The sequence below is a fragment of the Apus apus genome, chromosome Z, assembly GCF_020740795.1.
Source record: "Apus apus isolate bApuApu2 chromosome Z, bApuApu2.pri.cur, whole genome shotgun sequence".
In the NCBI taxonomy this organism is placed as follows: domain Eukaryota; kingdom Metazoa; phylum Chordata; class Aves; order Apodiformes; family Apodidae; genus Apus; species Apus apus.
This window is the reverse complement of record NC_067312.1, coordinates 13,616,830-13,636,250: the sequence shown is the minus strand read 5'-3', so window position 1 is coordinate 13,636,250 and position 19,421 is coordinate 13,616,830. Positions and strand designations below refer to the sequence as shown.

Below are 19,421 nucleotides of genomic sequence, written 5' to 3'. Positions count from 1 at the left end.
AAACAGACCCGTTCTTTTACCTCAGGTTTCACTCAGTTCTAAGGCTTCCTATGAAGGTTTGGGAATGCCTTTGCTGTCCAGAGCAGGCACATCACTAAGCTTAGCCTTAGTAAGTTGACAGCCTCAGACACACCGAGGTGACATCCCAAACTCTGCAATGGCAGCAGCCACACCGGGTGAGTGCCGTGCAAAGGCGACTTGCTCTGCTTCCACACCTTAGCTCCCCAGAAAGGTGCAGTGGATGCCTTTGATGGGGTCTCCTCCCTGCTTTTGGCTTTGTGAGAAATGTTTGTGGCTCCAATGAACAGGCCCACACAGATCCTTCAGCGAAGCACAGTTTATTTACATTCTTGCAAGAATGGGTGGCCTAAACAGGCACACCCATAGGAAGGTGAATAACAGTTTATATTCCCAATTCCCAACTCAAAGTTCCCTCCCCTCTTTCCCCACTGGCTGGGTACTCCAGGGTTTACAGCCTATCCAAGGCTTCTAATTATCCTATAAGTTTCCCGCCCCTGTTTACACATCCCATTCTAGCAGTTTACTTTTTACCTTTTAAGGTAAAATTTTGACCTTTCTTGCCCCCTTTGCTGTCTTCCCAATTAACAAAATGATCTATACCTACTGGTGCCATCCTGCTCCTAGGAGCAAGACAGAAGTGGCTTTGTTTGGTCTTATCTTGGGCCATAAATCCTCCTCCATGTTCAGATCCCCCAGATGGAGCCCAATTAAGTCCCTCAGTTTCTTGGGCCGTAAACCACTCTTGGTGTAATTGGAATGTGCAGGTATCTCACTTATCTCAAGCAAACTATATATTCCTAACACTAGAGTATATATGTGTGTGTGTATATATATATATATGAACCAAACCCGACACTATGTTTCTAACACTAGAATGCAAAATCAACACTGCATTTCATTTCTAACAGCTTATACCACTACTCTCAACATCCGCATACATTTGAGTAACTGATGAATAAAGCCTTGCCACAGTATCACATCAGGCTCGCGATACAAAACATCTTTGACTGGGCTGTCATAGGGTCCCCCCAGGAGCGACAGTGACCGTCTAGCAGAGGAGCAGGCACGGAGCTGCCCGGGGCCACACGCCACTGACAGGAACTACTTTGCACTGCTCTCCTGGGAGCCGCCGTCTCACAACCGATCGCGCCCGGCCCTCGGCTGGCCCGCACGCCCCTCGGGGAGGCCCGAAGAGGCAGCCACAGCCTGGGCGGCTTCGGCAGCTCCTCAGCCCCCAAGGGGCATCGCCTGCCGCTTCTCCCCGGCACCCTCTTCCAGAGAGGCCGCCAGGCACCGCCTGCAGCCCAGCCCGGCCCGGCCCCGCTCCCCGCTCCCCGCTCCCCGCTCCCCGCTCCCCGCTCCCCGCTCCCCGCTCCCCGCTCCCCGCTCCCCGCTCCCGCCCTTGCTGCCGGCGGAAGTGGCCAGCGGCGCGGCGGAACTGCGTCCTGCGCGCAAGGCCTGCCGGGATTTGGCGGGTGGCGGAGGGACGGCTGCCCTGCCCGCGCCTCCCGGCCCCGCGCGGAGCTGCCTCGGCCTGACCCGGCCCGGCCCGGCCCGGCCCGACCTGACCCGACCCAGCCCGACCTGACCCGGCCCGGCCCGGCCCCACCCGCCCCGGCCCGCTGCCGCCAGCGCCATGCCCGTCGCCATGAGCCCCACCGCGCCCGCCGCGCAGGAGGCGCTGGAGATCGCGGGCCGCATCATCGACCGGCAGATCCAAGATGATCGCTGCTACCCGGACCTGTCCGAGCTGCTGGCGGTGCCGGCGCCTGGTGAGGAGCAGCCGGTCTCCCCTCTCGTCCCCTCAGCCGCTCCGGTGTTCTCGGCGCTCCCCGCAGGGCGGGCACGCGTGGGGAGCCTCGGCGGGCAGCCAGCCCGGCACCGCCCCCCCCTCTTGCCGGCTGCTCGGGCTTGCGAGGAGGGGCCGAATGAGTGGGTGGTTTGGTGTGTGGGTTACGGTTGTGGGCTTTCTCCGTGGTGGGGGGAGCACTACGGGAGTAATGGGCTTGGGTTGGCTCCAGCACCGTGTCCCTCCAGACGGTGAGGAAAATGGCACTCGTTTCCCATCCTGTTTATTGGGAAGCTCCTTGCCTTTCAGAGTGCTTTTAGGGTCACATAGTGCCCAGCCCCATTCCTCAGTTACAAGCAGCCTGAAAATCTCTCTTCAGCTTCTTTGAGGGACTTTCATTGGTCTGTAGCAGTATGCAGCATGTAGTTACTATGTAAGGTATACCTCTTCTCAAACATTTGTTTTCTTCTCCTTAAAATATGTGGAAGGCATTTCCTACTTCATTGGCCCTACCCAGCTGGCAAAGTTGGCTGTGAAGAGGCAGTGTAGAGCTATAGATGATCTAATTAATGTATATCCAACTGGTGTCAGGACACAAGCAAACACTGTTTTCTGTTACAATACAATGTGATGTGCATGACTGAAGTGTAACAGTCCTAGCAACTTTGTGGGTACACGTAAAATAATGGGTATATATTGGGATTTAAACTTGATACTGAAAGTACAGATCAGCCTTCTAGGTGAAGGAGTAATCTGGGTTGTTCAGATGGCATATTTAATACCTGGCCATATGATGAAAAGGGGCTGGAGAGTGTCTTGAGTCAAAATGGGGTGAAGAGTAGGCTGGTGTCCAAGTGAGGCATTGCAAGAGTGTGTCTGAAGATTTTTTTGTTTATGTCTGATCTGAGATTTAGAGTTTTGGTTTATGGCCTTGCTCCTACCTTTGTTCACACATAACATGTGAGTAGTGGTATTGATGTACTTAAAGCCTCAGCAGTGTCAAGGCATTTTTTTCTGCATAGTTTGAAGTTCTATATTGTATAAAGTAAACTGGGAAATGTGATTAGTCTAATTTATATTTCACAGATTAGGAAAAAAATCAGGTAAAGGAGCAGAAAGAATATAAGCCATTTCTTGAAGTTTTATCTTTTTGTAAGAAGTATAATGTTGTTTTGTTGCTCTTAATTGCAGGTAGCCCTACTGTTTCTGGTATGTCAGATATGGATTATCCTTTGCAAGGACCAGGTTTGCTGTCAATTCCTAATCTTCCAGAGATCAGCTCAGTCCGCAGGGTCCCACTTCCCCCAGAGCTCGTGGAGCAGTTTGGACGTATCCTTATGAAAAGTAACATGTCAGGTTGTGTAAGTCGTAATACCAGAAATGAATGTTTTTCTGCCACAATTTTCTTCCCCAATATTTCTGTCAGACTCCCTGTAAATATTGTTCATATTCTCTCTGTAAGGCTTCAAGTGTCAAGAAGATCCATTTGTGTAGGGTTGCTGGTGGAATTAATTTCTTTATGAAGAACTTTGAATGCTTATGGTACACAGTTTGTGTACCACTATATATAAAGTTTTTACCTGTATGTGAAGGTCTGAGGACTTTTTTAAGTGCTCCAAAGGGGATTTTGCCTTTGCTACCCAAAATGCATTTAATCCTTACATCAGTAGTGCTGCAGATATGCAGTGCAATTGTATGATGGGAGTATTTCCAGAAATCAGCAGAGCTTGGTTGACCATTGACAGTGACATTTTTATGTGGAACTACGAAGACGGGTATGTAGAAAACACTTTCCTGATAAGATTTTGTTGGTATTGTAGTATTCAATTGGAATTAAGCAAGTGCAGTTGTGGGAGATGTTCTACTGGTAGCTCAGAGGTGTGCTACTCAGTGTTAACTTACCTTGATTCTTTTTAGATTTTACCAAAGCTTTTGAATAATAAAGGTTCAAAGATTTGGAACAGTTAGTAATATTGCTGCCAAATCTTCTAGAGAAGAAAGTAAAATATATTTGCTTAGGGTTAGACGTGGCTTATATCCCAAGGTAATTGCTGCATTTATGCTAGGGATTTCCTTATGCCAAAAAAAGTAGAAAAAAATTACATGATTGCTTAACTTTTCTAAGTAGAGTTAGTAAGTACTCTCATGCATCTACAGTGACCAGTCATTCCCTCGTTGTTAAATAGTACAACAGTAGAACTTAGAAGTATTGTGAATAAAGCTCTCCTGCCTAGCTTATTTGAAGGATTCATAAAAATGAAAATAATTTCATTATATTTTCAAATAAAAGTTATCTATTTATAAGTTGCAGGTTTGCTTCTTTATTTCCATATATAGTAAGAATTATTTAATGAAGAATTGCTTTGTACATGTTGTTGCATTTCCTAAGAAGGCTGAAGTTCAGATTGTGGCTCATGCAGCTTCTATCTGTACATTTACATTGTGTCACAGTGTATTAAATACATTTTCCAGATAAAACAGCGTTGCATGCTATTAATCATAAGGTGCTGCTAAGAAGGTTGTGAATTCTTGCTGTAGATAATTTTAATGGGAAAAAAAAAGTTCCTCCTTCTTTATAGTAATCAGCATTGCAGATGCTGCATTGTTTAATTCAGAGGAAACTGTATGGAATTACAAAATCCAAAAATATAAAAAGCTGCTGTTTGAAACTCCAAGCAGCTCAAATTACTGCCTGTATAGTTTTGCTCTGAAACTTTCTGTTGTTCTGTTCTGCTGGACCTTCTTTCTCCCAAAGCAAAAACTGTAGTTGGCCTGAAAGTGTTACAATAAGTATTGATAGTTTTAAAATATACATAATCTGATTTTATTTACTTCATTATATGTGATACTGTGTGAGAAGTTTTATGCAGGTTGAGTTTTTTTCTGACAGGGGAGATCTCGCTTATTTTGATGGCCTTAGTGAAACTATTCTTGCAGTGGGACTTGTAAAGCCAAAGGGAGGTAAGAAATATGACAGTACTTAGAATTAGGCACTTCTATATATGTTTTTTTTTTATATGCATATGTGAAAAGTCTGTGGTGTGTGTATGTATATGCAAGATACGAGGGGTTCTTCTTAGAAACATTTAATTACAAGCAAAAAATAAAGTATAGTTTAACATTAATTTACACTGATAAGCTTTCATATTTATTATTTTTTTTTTACATTATACTCTCAATGTTTGTGCTGTTTATAAATTTACACCTTCAAGTGATAACTTCTGGGAGATCCTGGTTTGTATCCCTCCCAGTTCTTTTGGTGACTACTGCTTAGATAACATTGAAATCAAAGTTGAATTGACAGTGAGATTGAATTTGAAAGAAGCACTTTCATAAGAAAAATGTAATTTTAGAGATCCTGTATTTCATGAACTGAAAACCGAACTGCTGGCTGATAATTCCTTTGTAATTCTAGAGTTTCACAGATGATCAAGTCTTAAATATGCCAATTCCTCTAGTAAGTCAATGTATCTCTCCAGTGGATACGTTGGATGCCTCATTGTGACCTGAGAGGTTGGCTACAAATTAAAATTTTGTTTTCCCTTCTCCCTTAGGTATCTTCCAGCCTCATGTACGACACTTACTTGTTCTAGCTACCCCCGTGGATATTGTGATTTTAGGGCTTAGTTGTGCTAATATACAAACAGGTAATTCTCTCTTTTCCCCTCATTCTCAGTTGTGCGTTAACAAGCATACGTGATTGTTTTATTGGTAGCCAAAAGAAAACCAAGACTGTGTACTAAGTACCCTGCTAATTTTTAAGTCATGTTACAGAAAAGGGAAAATAGTTTTTACAGAGTTTGCACATGCAGGACCATTGAGCATCAAGTTGTATTATTCACCAGTTTAACATAAGAAGAGTTTTTGAGACAGGTACTCCTGTTAATTAAACAGCATATTGGAGGGGGGGATGAAGAGGTGAGCATGAATCTTGGAACAGGTGAATACAGTTCATTAACTTGGTTAGCAGGGGATAGTGAGAATATTACAATCTGTTGCTCTCTCTTTACACTATCTGGATGCGGAAGAGGAAGAAATCTGTGGTTTAGAGTTGTCACAATTTAGAGGAGATAACAATGTACAGAAATGAACATTGCGTTTCCTTACTTGGAAACCTACACACAAGATAATTTATTTTTTTTTTTAAACAGAAGATTTGTTACTCTGCAGTTAATTTTGGAGAATAGCTATCCCAGAATGTATTTAGTAACTATGAAATTTGCTGTAATTTTTACTGTTTTCAAGATGCTTCTTATCACAGACCTGTAATATCAGAACTATTTAAAAATGAAAGAGGATTGATGGATTGATGTATCTGTTTAAGGTACTGGATCACTCAATGACAGTATGTCTGGTGGAATGCAACTGCTGCCAGACCCTCTCTATTCACTCCCTACTGACAATACTTATATTCTGGCAATAACATCCACCGACAACGGACGGATCTTTTTGGCTGGAAAAGATGGCTGCTTATACGAAGTGGCATACCAGGTGACTATAGGTTTTACACAGACGCATTTTTTGGTTGTGTCGTGGTTGTGGGATCTAAGCACTGACAGTTCTAAAACATCAGGTGTGCTTGTCTTTTTTTTCTTCCATAATTACGTTGCATGGCTTGGTTGCACAACAGCTCTGATGTCTTAGTGGAGGTGTGTTGTCTTTGAAGAAGTAGTAATTATGCAAGGAATATCAGTGACTTTTGGTCAACTTCAGAAATAAAATGGTGGCACCTTGCATCCTATTTTATGTAAAATTTTCTTTTTAATGATCACCTATTTCCATGAATTGAATAGTGCGTACTTTTTCAATTAAATCAATGGTGTGTAGCTTGGTTTCTTTACTAGTTTTCATAGTTGTCCTGTTAACAACTTCATTATCCTAACTACTAGTTTTGGGGGTTTGTTTGTTTGTTTGTTTTTTTCTTTAATGCTGTATCTGTTTTTAATTGTAGGCTGAAGCAGGCTGGTTTAGCCAACGCTGTAGAAAAATTAATCATTCAAAGAGTGCGCTGTCCTTCCTTATTCCTTCATTGCTGCAGTTCACTTTCTCAGAGGATGGTGAGTACTGATGTTAAGGGCTTACCCAGTCATTTAATTCAACCTTTTAAATTAAGCTATCAAGAAGTTAGACCTGAATATTTTCCTCATTCAGGGCATTTAGTTATTGCCAGTGAAACCTGCTGTGGTTGATGATTATAAAAATGTGGTCACCTCCCAATACACCTCTCTGTATATCTACTTCAGGATATAGATACCTGGAAAGTTTGACATTTACTACTAAAGTTAGTGTTGTGTAGCACAAAATCAGTATGTGCTTAGAGAGATTCTACTGCAAACAGTAGAGTCTTTAAATAATTTTACCATATTCCACTGTTACATGAAAAATTATTTTGAAATTATGATAGTTTTTGCTCTATTATTTTTGCTTTTTGGTTTGCTAATAGTTGTGTGAAATTGATTGCATTTTAAAGTCACTTCTGGTATGAGTCGTGTATGAGACTCCTGCAGTTTTTGTTAACTTTCAATTAATTATTTTAAAGGTATTCTGTCTTAAACCTGTTTTCACCAAATCCAGTGTTGATTTCCTGGTTTCTCCCTCTTTCCTCCCCATTTCCAGATCCTGTAGTTCAAATCGCTATCGACAACTCTCGAAATATCTTATACACCCGCTCAGAAAAAGGAGTGCTACAAGTATGTGACTTCTTATGACTGTTGGCTGTGCTATTAAAGGGTGTATATCTTCTAAAGTTTTTATCTGTATCTGGGAATTCTCTGTAGGTGTGTCAGGGTGCTATTCCAATTTATTTTTTTAGTAATAAAGTATGTGCTGAAGGTGTTTTTTCTGATGAAGTAGCCTTGTGGTGTTCCCCTCAATTAAATGGAAACAGGAGGATAAAATAAAATTAAGTTTGAGTTGCTGCTAGGTAGGTGAGTCTGTGCTAATGGATTCAACTGTAAATCACTAAGCTGTATTATTGAATTGCAGGTTTATGATTTGGGACAGGATGGTCAAGGAATGACCAGGGTTACTTCTCTTTCTCAAAATGCTATCGTTTCTGCTGCTGGAAGCATTGCCAGGTATATTTATGACAATTTTAATGTCGAAGGCTTCTTTTAAGGCCAGTAGTTTCATGCAATATTTTTGAAGGATGTTGTTTGCTTATTTTTTTGGATCGAGAGGGTATGGGGTTTGTTTCTTGTTGTTTTTCAGAACAATAGATCGTTCTGTGTTTAAGCCTATTGTTCAAATAGCTGTGATTGAAAATTCTGAATCCATAGACTGTCAACTACTAGCAATCACACATGCGGGTAAGAAAGCATGCTTATTCCTTCCGCCTTTTAAACTGATAAATGGCATCTGCAGAGTTTAGCAACATTGTGAGCTCTTTTTGTCTTTTGTTCAGGTGTCCGACTATATTTTAGTACTTCACAATTTAAGCATCCTGCAGCTCGTCCCTCCATGTTAACCTTGGTTCATGTCCGTTTGCCGCCTGGATTTTCAGCTTCTTCTAATGTGGAGAAGCCTGCAAAAGTTCACAGAGCTCTTTATAGCAAAGGTAAGCAGCGGAACATGGTTCAGACAAGATTGATTTCTTTTTTTTTTGTGAGTCAGTATGACACTGTTTTTACATTGAGGAGTTTGAAGCAGTGGGAATAACTGAGATCTAAGCATGGCTTCTGTGTGTTAATGGGAGAGTTTTTGTAAGGTTGTCGTATTTTTCAGAGTTTAGTTCTTTTGCAAGGTGCGTTGTTTGAACAGAGAACTCTGTGTGTTGACAAACCCTTTTTCTTCCAATCTCTCCATAAAATAGATTTTTAACATGTTCAAATTTGGCCATGTGCCTTTAGAAATGTGTAATTAATTCTTGAAGCGGGATATAATATGCTTCTACCTATTTTAGTGCCTCTCATGCTGAGCTTAGCTTGTGCTGACTTTTGTTTATTTAACTCATTTAGCTACTGATATTGTATAAGATGCCAAACAGCTACCAGATGGGTCCAGCTGATCCGTCACTTCTGATTGTTGGCTGAATTATTAAAAATGCTGCAGAAATGCAGGGAGGGAAAACACCTCTGTTGCAGATCCATTTAGTTGTACATACTGATTGATATTCTTGGAGTCTTTTCTGGGTGTTTTTTCATCCATTATCTGTTTACACATCTCATTTTTGAGACATGTTCTACCTACTTTAGAGTAATTTTTTTGTACCTTTTAGAGTAGATGGTAAATAGTTTTTAAAAGTGAAGAACCCTGTGACATACAAACTCAGGGATGAATTTTTCTGCTCAAATGGTATCATTGGGACTTAAAGATTGATTTTCACTAAATAAGGAATGACTAAATGAATTTGCATCTAATGCATGATTATTGCTTCTAATGCAAGCTTAATATTACTGTTCCTGTTTAGGGGTCCTTCTTATGGCAGCTTCAGAAAATGAGGATAATGACATCCTGTGGTGTATCAATCATGATTCTTTCCCTTTTCAAAAGCCAATGATGGAAACACAGGTATTAAAGCAAACTTTTATACAATTTTGGTGAAATCTAGGTAATATTTTTTCCTCTCTGATAAAAATATCATAAATAAATATAAAATAAAAATAAATAAGATAAAATATCTTAAATTGAATAACACTATCTGCAAGAAATGAGCAGTTCACAGACAACTTCCTTGAGAAGTTTGGAAGTGCATAAAAAGCTATTAATATGCTTCCAAGAGAAAAAAAAAAGTAGATGTTTTTGTCAGTGAATGGGAACTGATAGTAGGATTTTCTAGTTCAGCCATACTTTCGAACTTGATGCAACCTATGTATCAAAAGCCATTGCCTTGACTTCTAAGACATGGCTTTCAGTTAACATATTTGAAAATACTGTCTGTACCATGCTGCATGTTGCACGCAGGCACACATGGTCCACAGGCAATAGTGGTGTTTTATGAGGATAATATTTGGCAAAGATTGTATAAAAAGTAGGTACTAGAGACTTTGAGTTTCCTTATTTAAACATCTTTGTTACATTTCAGACATGATTAATCTGCATTATTTCATATTTTTTTCTGTCTTTATTTTTCCTGATTGTTACATAAGTGGGTTTGTGGGGGTGGGGGGTTGGAGACCATTAGTTGTCTTAAGCATCAGTTCAGGGAGAATGTTTATGCCAGCTCTGAAGGAAATCTGAAGTCTTTTGCTGAAACAGAGAAATAGCATGTCAAAAATAGTATCTTTGGAGGGGCAGTGATAGAGATGAAGTGAATGGAGAGACTTTATAAGTTAAAGTTTCAAAGTCAGGTTTTGATTTATCTGCTGTTTTAATAACTTAAAAAGTACCTTTATAATTACTCCAGATCAATTCGCTGCAAAAACTTAGACAGTAAGTAGCCCAAGTACTGATCTCTCTTTTCAGAGGCACTTGACAGTAACAAACAGCTAGGTTTCCCAAACAAAACTAACTGTTCTTGAGCAGCAGTTCTTCCTTGTTAGCATATGTAGTTTTCTGCAACGTGTTCATTACTCTATTTGTCAAGTTAAATTAGGAGTACTGCTGAAAACTCTGAAAGTCTTGTAAGCATTTATGATTCAGTTGCAGCATTTTTTGATTCTTTAAGAAAGAGTTTGAATTCATTATATCTTTGGTTCTTAGTTCTGATATGGTTAGCATATTGTTGCTGTTTATATTGTAGCAGCATTAAAGGATCCCACTTTGCAAGTTGTTTTACCTTTACATACAAAACACTGTCCCTGTCCCCCAGAAGAAGCAAAATTATACTCTCTGTTGCCCAAATGCAGCAGTACATATACAGCTGTAAATTTGGTGGTAAACTTCTGTTGGGCAATACAACAACTTGCTTGTTTTCTGTGAGTTTTCTTGTGTGATGACTAGATTCTATCATGTAATTTTAAATGGTAAATGGTAAAATTTCACCATACATGTACAAAATCCATGTCTGTTAATAAACTTTTAATATCAACCTGTTGTTCAGATGACCACCCGTGTTGATGGACATTCCTGGGCTCTATCTGCTATTGATGAATTTAAAGTTCAGAAGATTGTAACACCGCTAAATAAAGACATTGTTCCAATAACTGATTCACCTGTTGTTGTGCAACAACACATGCTGCCACCTAAGAAGTTTGTTCTGCTTTCAGCCCAGGTGAGTATTACTTTTTCTTAACATAGGAGATCAGAAAAGTAAGTATAAAGTTGGAAGACTGATGTAAACCTGTAAATGTAAATTAATTTTGGATGTGTTTTGAGGATTACGTTCCAATCATGAAGAGGAAAAAGAAAGATTGCTGAAACAATCGGTGCCAATTTTAAATTTACTTAAAGCTATTGGGCCAGCCTCTCATCTACAGTGTATTAATATTCTGTGTTGGTCTCCAGATTCTTGTTAGATACAGGTCATCTGAGAAGTTATTTCGACCTTAGTTGTAATTATATGAAACAGAAACAGGCACTGGCTGCCCAGAAAATAATAGTTGGAGTAAATATGGTTAGCAATTGAAATTTGAGTAAGTAATTTCCTCTTTGTCATAAAAGTCCCAAAAGGATTTTTTGAAAGGATTTTTTAAAAACCCACAAAAAGAAAACAGAAATTTACTTCCCTACTTACCTTTATCTGATTGTGTTTGGAGATATTTTAGGAGACTTAGTATCTTAACCAGTAAGCAATTAAAAAAAAATAAATTAATCTTTTCATGTCTTGCAGCCTCTAGACTCTTCCTTCATTTGTTAAATAGCAGCTCTTTTGTTAAAGACACTAATTGAACCCTCTCCAATAGTTACTGTGCATGCAGGCAAGATGACTATGTGTAGAGTCTTACCATGCCCTTGATCCTGAATTCTTCAGGCATTCTTTTTTCAGGTCATTTTGAGGATTTGCAAGGTCATAAAGCCTTTATTTTCTGGGTATACTAGATATATTCTAGTATTGTATGCTTCCTATTAAGCTAAGACCAGCAAAATTAACTCAGTTCATGGAGTATTTACAGTAATTTCTGTATTTTTCCTGCCTTTCCTAGACTTGCTAGGGAATTTTCTGCATGTGAGTAAGAACTGGGCATTAGGCACCATTCACATTATGCTTTGATGTAATAGTGCAACAAAGGAAAATTCAGAATGCTAAAGAAAAGCATCATGGGGAGGCCAGGTTGAGATGGCCAGATGAAAGACAACTTTATTCTAATTCACTCTGGGTTACTTTTAGGGGAGCTTTATGTTTCATAAATTCAGACCTGTTGATCAGCTGCGGCATCTACTTGTTAGCAATATCGGTGGTGATGGAGAAGAGATTGAGAGATTTTTCAAGTTGCATCAGGTAAGATGTTACCAAAATCTGATCTGAAAACTCTGTTATTTTATGACGTGTTACAAAAAACAGAAGATTTGTAATATTTATTTTAATGTAATCACTGTCTTTAGCATCTTTTTTGGTTTTGCTACAAACTTAGTGCATGAATTTCAGTTATAATTAGGTGCCAGACACGGAGGTTGTTTCTTATCAGTAATCATACTGAGTTTGCAAGAACTATTGTGAAGTTACTTACTACAGAGGGCTGTCTCACTATGGTTCACCCCCTGGCTGGAATTGGAAAGAGCTGACTTTTTTTGCCTTCTAAATAAAATTATGCAAAGAGTATTTCTGTGTAATTTTTGATCACAATAACTTCTATATGCTGCCGCACTAACAATAAAATATACTCTAGGAGGATCAGGCCTGTGCCACTTGCCTTATTTTGGCCTGTTCTAATGCTGCATGTGATAGAGAAGTATCTGCCTGGGCTACTCGAGCATTCTTCAGGTAAGTCTCAGTTCTGTAGGTTGTTTGAATATTATGGTCAGAATCGCTACAACCACTAAATAATTGCACAGGCTCTTTAACCTTCTGCCTCAGAGAGCATTGTTTTAAAATGAGCATATTTCTGAAAAGTTCTAGGTTTTTATTCCCCATTTTTAAAGAACCCAAATATAGCTGTTAATTCTCAAAAACATGAAAATGTAATGGATTGTGTATGAATGTCTTTGCGTATGAACTTTAGGTATGGTGGAGAAGCACAAATGAGGTTTCCATCAGCTCTGCCTCCTCCAAGCAATGTTGGACCTATTTTGGGTTCTCCTGTTTCTGCTAGTAAGTAGCAAGCTTTTCACAGTTTTGGACAGTTTTTTTTCTTCTTAAATATGTTCTTTCTTCTCCTAAATGTCTGTGTTCTTTTTGTCTGAAATGGTTCTTGGTTTTCCATTTACTGACTAATCAATTAGAGTTTTTTTCATTTCTCTTTACTTTTGTGAGAGGGTGATGTGACCTCAAAGTATGTCTGCATGTTGCATAAAATCTGTTAAAATTAGGTGAAAAAGGTACACATTTGTTGCTGCCAGAGACACTTCAGCAGCCAGAGAACAATTTATGAAGATGCTATAGCAGAATACCTTTTTACTGTGACATTGTCATACCTCTGCAGATCATGCTTACGAGAAGAAAATTAAAAAGTTTGATCAAGAAATGGGTTCATTGTTTGGGGTGATTTTGCTTGGCATAAGCTCTCAACATTTTGTTTCTGTCTAGGGTGTCAGTAGCACCTACAAATGAGAACAGTATTCTTTCTCCTCAGAACTTGATGCTTATTGAAGTAGAGAACTTCTAGTCACTAAAATTTCTACAGTTGCTTCAGGAAGTTGTTCCTTAACATGCATTAACCAATTCCAGATCTTAAGGCTTTTTAAAAAATGAAATTCATAAAGGTGAATTTGGATCTCAGAATTACTGAATTAAATTAATTATTTTTAAAAAAAGTATCAGGAACTCGTTAATTTCCAAGATCCTTTACCCTTCTCTGACATGCAGCATTTAATTTTCAACATCAGACTTGGGAAAAAAACTTGATTGCCTGGAATGCAAAGTAATTCCATTTCAGTACCCTTTCTGAACTACATCTAAATTAATAAGTATTGGAGAATGTGTACTAACCTGTGATGATGTTTTGGAAAAACAGTAGATCCTTAACTAATATTAAAGCATTGAGAAGGGCTATTTTTAGTGCCTGAATGGCATCACCTTCCAGACCTGGTGGAACAGTAGCAATGTGAACAGGAGCTGAGGCAAGGCATAAGAATGTAAAATCAAATTTTAATTAGAGAGGACAGCAGCTATGGGGAGAACAGGTGCTAAGAGCAGACTGACAATGACTAAGGTGTGGAAAAAAGACAGGAAGGTCTGTGATCATTAAAGTGCCTGCTTTTATAAAAGTGTATTTTTCCCAGGTTTGGGAAAACGTTTGGATATTTTCATCATGTGCAGTCATTTATGCCTCTTTGAAACGTGGTTTCAAAGCGCCTGTTTCCATTGTGCTTCAGTGACAGGACCAGGTGGAAGAAGGTGCCATTCTTCTGCTACTACTTACTCTGTTTGCCCACAGGGTAGAGAACTGTCATGGGAAATTAAAATTCTGATATTGTCAATGTCTCATGTGGTGGGTCAGACAGTGCTGACAGAAATGCATTAAAACACCTTTAAATTGTGCATGTGAAGCTACATTACAATAATGCTAGCATTAAAATGGCAGGCACTTTAAACTTAGTTATTTTTCTCACTGTTGAAAATCTAGTCATGCGTTCATGTGCTGTTTTCTGCAAGTTTGTCCTTTGCTTGGTACACAGGGAAACATGCTCTGAGAATGCACTGATGCTGTTTAATGAAGGACTTCACTATTCTTTGTGTGGTTGTGTGTAGCCAAAGTTAAGAGAACTATAGGGAATAAGGCAAAAAAGACTGATTCTTTTATAAGAGACAGATTTTCAGAGCAACAGTTTTGTTACCCTTTCTGTGATGTATCGTCCTATATGTTGATGGTATATGGACATTTTTTCTTTAGATGGCCACACACATTTCTCATATATTGGGGTTTTAAGTTAGGTATTCAGACTTAGTCTGCAAAAGCCTTGAGTAATCACAGCTGAATCAGAGGCTAGTTACAGTCTCAAACTGACTGTTCCAATTTATGTGTTGCTGTAGTGTTTGTCCAACTGCACTATGTAAAAATTAGGAGCAGTAGTACTAGTTTCTTTCAGCTGAGTGCTATGAAGGTAAAATTAATAGTCTTTTAAAATATCTAAATGACTGAAAGTGAGTGCTTTGAGAACAGGTGCCCATACAAAGAATGGGTGCAGTCAGAAGGTGAAGAGTAAGAAAAAGTATGTGGACAGTATTATCTTCAATGCAGGGAACCGATGGTGTGCAATAAATAACACATGAATGCTGAAAATGCTTAATAACTGCTCTTGAAAGAAGCCTATCCATTTGGTTACTTCTGGAGTGTTAGGCTGATAAGAGATGAGTGTGATTTGGTATTTATAAATAAAAGGTGCTGGAATGGTTCTAACTTTAAAGCACTTGATTTAACAATTTTGCCACTTTTGCACATTTATTTTATGGGGTATATTTTGCTTTGTGTTTTTTTGTTTGTTTCTTTGGTTTTAATATACTTAACCTTTATTTTTTTTCTCTTTTAGGTTCCCCTGTGACTGTTGATAGTCCATATCCTAATCTTAGCTTTTTGACATCTGGTCAAGGTACAGCCTTCTTTCTCTGGAGAAACTGAGACAATTTTTTTTAATTAGGCTTTTTTATTTGTGTTCAAATCAGTAAGATTTACCTACTTTTACTCTAGGTTTACAATCTCCTACTATGTCAACTCCCATCTTTCCTTCTGGGAATTCCATGTCTCACCCTGGTCCATCCATTAGCGGAATGATGGGTCCTGAGATAGTATTTTCTGGAAGACACAACGGCATCTGCATATACTTTGCTCGGATTATAGGGTGAGGTGTTTGTGTAAAAAGAGACTCTGTCACTCAAATTGTTTCATAGTTTTTCTTTGCCCTAATGCTTGTAAGTGGTGAATACTATAATAACATTTACATTCAAAATCAGTAAAGTGCATTTTTATGTTGTGTTTATGAATTACCCCTTGATGTAATACATCCTCTGTAGAGCTTTATCAATGATACATTTAATGAATGACAACAGCATGAAACTTGCTTAGACATTGATCCTACAATCATAAGTGTATACACAACTCTGAACACAGTTTTTCAAACCTATGAGCTCTGTTTTGAACTCCCACTAAAGGGTGAAACAGCAGTGTAGAAGGACTTACTGGAACAAAGCCCTGGCCTGAAGTCCTTTCTGTTAAGAAGCTTTAAAGAGAATGCTCAAACTAAGGCAATGAAGCAAGACTAAAGAGGATTCTGTTGTTTGAATGTTTAGCAAGAATAGGACTTTTCATATGTTGGTCATCTCTCTGCATGCTGGTTGGGAAAGAAATTTTTGGTATTACACTGGTTTGCCTACACTATGTTTCAATGTATAGTGGCCTATATTTAAAGTATTTGAGAGCATCAAACTTCATTTGATTAAAGATTTAAATCTTTACCATTCAGTAATGTATAATGCTAACCTTTTTTGAAAGTTGTTGGTTTTTTTCATCCAACATAAATCGTTATTTTAGACCTTGAAGTAAAAAGCATTACCATTTCTTTCTTAAGAAATTATACACAGAATACTTGAAAAAAAATTTTGCTTAAATTACTTGGCTTTTAACACAGTACTGTTTTGTGTTGCAGAAATATTTGGGATGGCAGTATAGTTGTGGAGAGAGTTTTCAAAAGTGGCAATCGAGAAGTTGTTGCAGTATGTAAATTCTATTTTGTGTTTTTGAAAGCTTCTTACAGTATATGTCTTAAGCCCTGTCATACTTCTGTTTCCAATTATAAACTGATAGGGGAAAAAAGACATTATTGTCCTTTGAATGTTTTTTGATCTCTGTTGTTAACTGGCAACGGCCAGTTTTCTTCATGTTTAATGATTGCGCTTCCTTTCTGCATACGCCATACAGACTAAGCCTCAAAATAAAACGGTTTAGTGGGTTAGGATAAAGACTGCAGTTAGTTAAGGACTTAAAAAAATTTCCAGCATCTTCCTGACTAACATCTTGGTATTTCATTTCCTATCCATGATCAAAATAACAGAATCTTTTCTGACTATGAATGCTACTAGAATCCTGAGCTGAGTAGTTTCAGCAATGCAAATAAACTTACTGTTAACTGAGCTTTTTTTCTCCAATTATAAGGTAACTGAGAGACTCTGTAAGACCCTGGTAATTGTACTCTCTGTGTTATCAACGCTCAATCGTTATTCTAGTTCAGAGTTTGAAATAGTACAATAATTCATTTGGTTATCAGAGGGGCATAGTAGCACCTTGAATGCTTTAGAGGACTACTGCCTCTTCACGTGTGCCCCCTCCTTAAGACTGTGGTATAATAATAATTTTGCCTTCTAGTGATACCATTACTGCTATGGTACTTGTTTCTTTTACCCTCTTTATATTTGTTTTTTTAGTGGCTTTAGCTTAAAACTCTAAATTCTTGGGAAAAAAATTTGAAAACTAAGCTTTCTGTAAAGAAGTCTGCTTTCTTTTGCAGGTAGAAAGCAGTGTTCCATCCCATGTGCTGGAATGTGTACTGCAAGAACTCAAAGGTTTACAAGAATTTCTGTATAGAAATTCACAGTTTGCTACAGTGGGAGCCCTTGGAAACCCAAGGTATTATTTATTGTGTTACGTTTACTTGTGGTATTTAATGTCTAGCTATACCATGCATATCTGTATCTACCTGAAGTGTATGTATGATCTTCAGCTTCAACTATTCAGATGCTAAAAAAGAGTTGTTAGGTTTTCAATTTTAAGAGATTCAGGATTTGTAATCAGATAGCATCTCTCTATATTTTGGAATTGCAGTTTCAGCACACCAGCCAATCTGCAACAGAGGCTCCTGGGTTTCATGCGGCCTGATGGTGGAAGTTCCCAGCAAGTCCAGCAAGAACTCCAGAGGAAATACCATGGTATGTAATAACTTTTGAACTTGGAAGCATCAGGGAAGGGTCCATTTGGTATTTCTTACTCTTAAAACCTCTGGATAAAAGTGCCTTTTTCCCATTCAAATTTGACATTAATCAATATGCCGTACACAGTAATGAGTTCCTTAGAACTCATTAGAAAAATTAGTTTGGAAACTAACTTCACTAGCAGCTTGCTTTTGCTTCCATACTATATCACACTGTTTCTTCAGGAGCAGTGCTTCTGCAGTGACATTGATGTGAAAAAATCATTTACATGTGACTGTACTAGAGATGAAGTATATACCCCCAGTGAAAACTCACGTCTAGATAGAGACACATTCCAAACTTCAGGTTGACTATAGCAGGAGGCTTAATTTCTTACATGCTGCAGATATTATCTTCTGGTTTGATATTGAAAGCTTTGATATTGCCACTAATCAAAGCAGTCCACAAAGGAGAATACCCCTCTGTGAAGAGAATCTGGGTTTCAGCACAGTCATATTAAGTGGTCTTGAGCCGCTGCAAAAACAAGCCATTTTATTAAGATTAAAGAAAAAAAAATTCAAGCACTTTTAAAGTTCTCTCTCTCATACAAAGAATTACATTGTAATTCTGTGGTTATAATGCATGCTCTTTAACCTATTTTCCCCATTCACACAATCTTGAAATACAAAATGAGGTTTCTTTGCACACTTACAGGATTTTAAGGATATTGTGATTGTAAAACCTCAAAAATGTACATGCTCATTTGAAACATATAAAACGGTTGCTTGCTGACAATCTCTGTTTTTTTCAGCTGAAGCACAGCTAACTGAGAAGAACTCTCTTCAAGGCATCCAGCAGCTTGTTCGCAAAACCTGCCAGGCATTAGCTTTGTGGAAGTTGCTCTGTGAGCACCAGTTCAGTGTTGTTGTTGGTGAACTTCAGAAGGTAAGATCTGAATCGTATAGTTTTAATGTATTTGTATTTAATAGATGAATTTCTTTTGCAACCTACATATTCCCAAAGGAGTGTTACTTCATTGAGAAACATAACATTAATTTTAAATCTTATATGGATTTAGTATTCAGGTTGTAAGTGGTTGTTTTTAAGAAGCTGGTGTGTAATATTGACCTCATCTCTCAGCTTCAGCAAATCGGAAGTGTCACTAGCAATAGATTTACATTACTTTTATTGGCATTTAATAATGAGTCTGTTTTTGTAAACTAGTATTTTCACCTAAGCATGTTCTGCAGAATGTGCTGAAAGAATAGACCATTATTTTCCATCTGAGGGGGATTCACTCTTTGCCTTACCGTTGGTAAAGGTTTGACACTGGAGAGTAGCCAAGGTTGTAGAGTTGCAAAACCTACTTTTGTGTAAGTAGGGGTCTAAAATGGATCCCAGAACAGGTGAGTTTGAAAGAGACCTCTGGAGATTATCTGCCTCCTCTTCTCAAAGCAGGGTCAACTAGAGCAGGTTGTGCAGGACCATCTCCTGCATTAAAAATATTAAAGATATTAAAAATTATCTCCAAAGATGGAGACACCACAGCCTCTCTGGGCAATTCATTCCAGTGTTCAACCACCTTTAGAGTAATAAAGATTTTTGTTCTGTTCACGTGTAATTTCCTTTGCTCAGCTTTTGGCCACTGTGTCCTTTTGGCCACTGTGTCATATCCTGTCACTGGGTACCACTGATAGGAGTATGGCTCTGCCTTCTTTACACCTTCCCATAAAT

At 38.6% G+C, this 19,421-nt stretch overlaps 1 protein-coding gene across 1 annotated transcript in view; it reads left to right on the top strand.

Annotated features, from left to right (window-relative positions):
• Positions 1-1,510: 1,510 nt before the first annotated feature.
• NUP155 (nucleoporin 155) overlaps positions 1,511-19,421 on the top strand; it is a 28,373-nt gene continuing 10,462 nt past the window's right edge. Inside the window, exons 1-22 of the mRNA XM_051643104.1 lie at positions 1,511-1,793; positions 3,002-3,139; positions 3,489-3,585; positions 4,701-4,771; positions 5,365-5,457; positions 6,135-6,301; positions 6,762-6,867; positions 7,427-7,500; positions 7,796-7,887; positions 8,021-8,118; positions 8,214-8,366; positions 9,219-9,319; positions 10,791-10,961; positions 12,018-12,128; positions 12,517-12,611; positions 12,850-12,938; positions 15,317-15,376; positions 15,475-15,625; positions 16,430-16,496; positions 17,288-17,406; positions 17,602-17,705; positions 18,499-18,632. Of these exons, the coding sequence (XP_051499064.1) occupies positions 1,658-1,793; positions 3,002-3,139; positions 3,489-3,585; positions 4,701-4,771; positions 5,365-5,457; positions 6,135-6,301; positions 6,762-6,867; positions 7,427-7,500; positions 7,796-7,887; positions 8,021-8,118; positions 8,214-8,366; positions 9,219-9,319; positions 10,791-10,961; positions 12,018-12,128; positions 12,517-12,611; positions 12,850-12,938; positions 15,317-15,376; positions 15,475-15,625; positions 16,430-16,496; positions 17,288-17,406; positions 17,602-17,705; positions 18,499-18,632 (2,427 nt within the window). The 5' untranslated portion in view covers positions 1,511-1,657. The remainder of the gene's footprint in view (positions 1,794-3,001; positions 3,140-3,488; positions 3,586-4,700; positions 4,772-5,364; positions 5,458-6,134; positions 6,302-6,761; positions 6,868-7,426; positions 7,501-7,795; positions 7,888-8,020; positions 8,119-8,213; positions 8,367-9,218; positions 9,320-10,790; positions 10,962-12,017; positions 12,129-12,516; positions 12,612-12,849; positions 12,939-15,316; positions 15,377-15,474; positions 15,626-16,429; positions 16,497-17,287; positions 17,407-17,601; positions 17,706-18,498; positions 18,633-19,421) is intronic.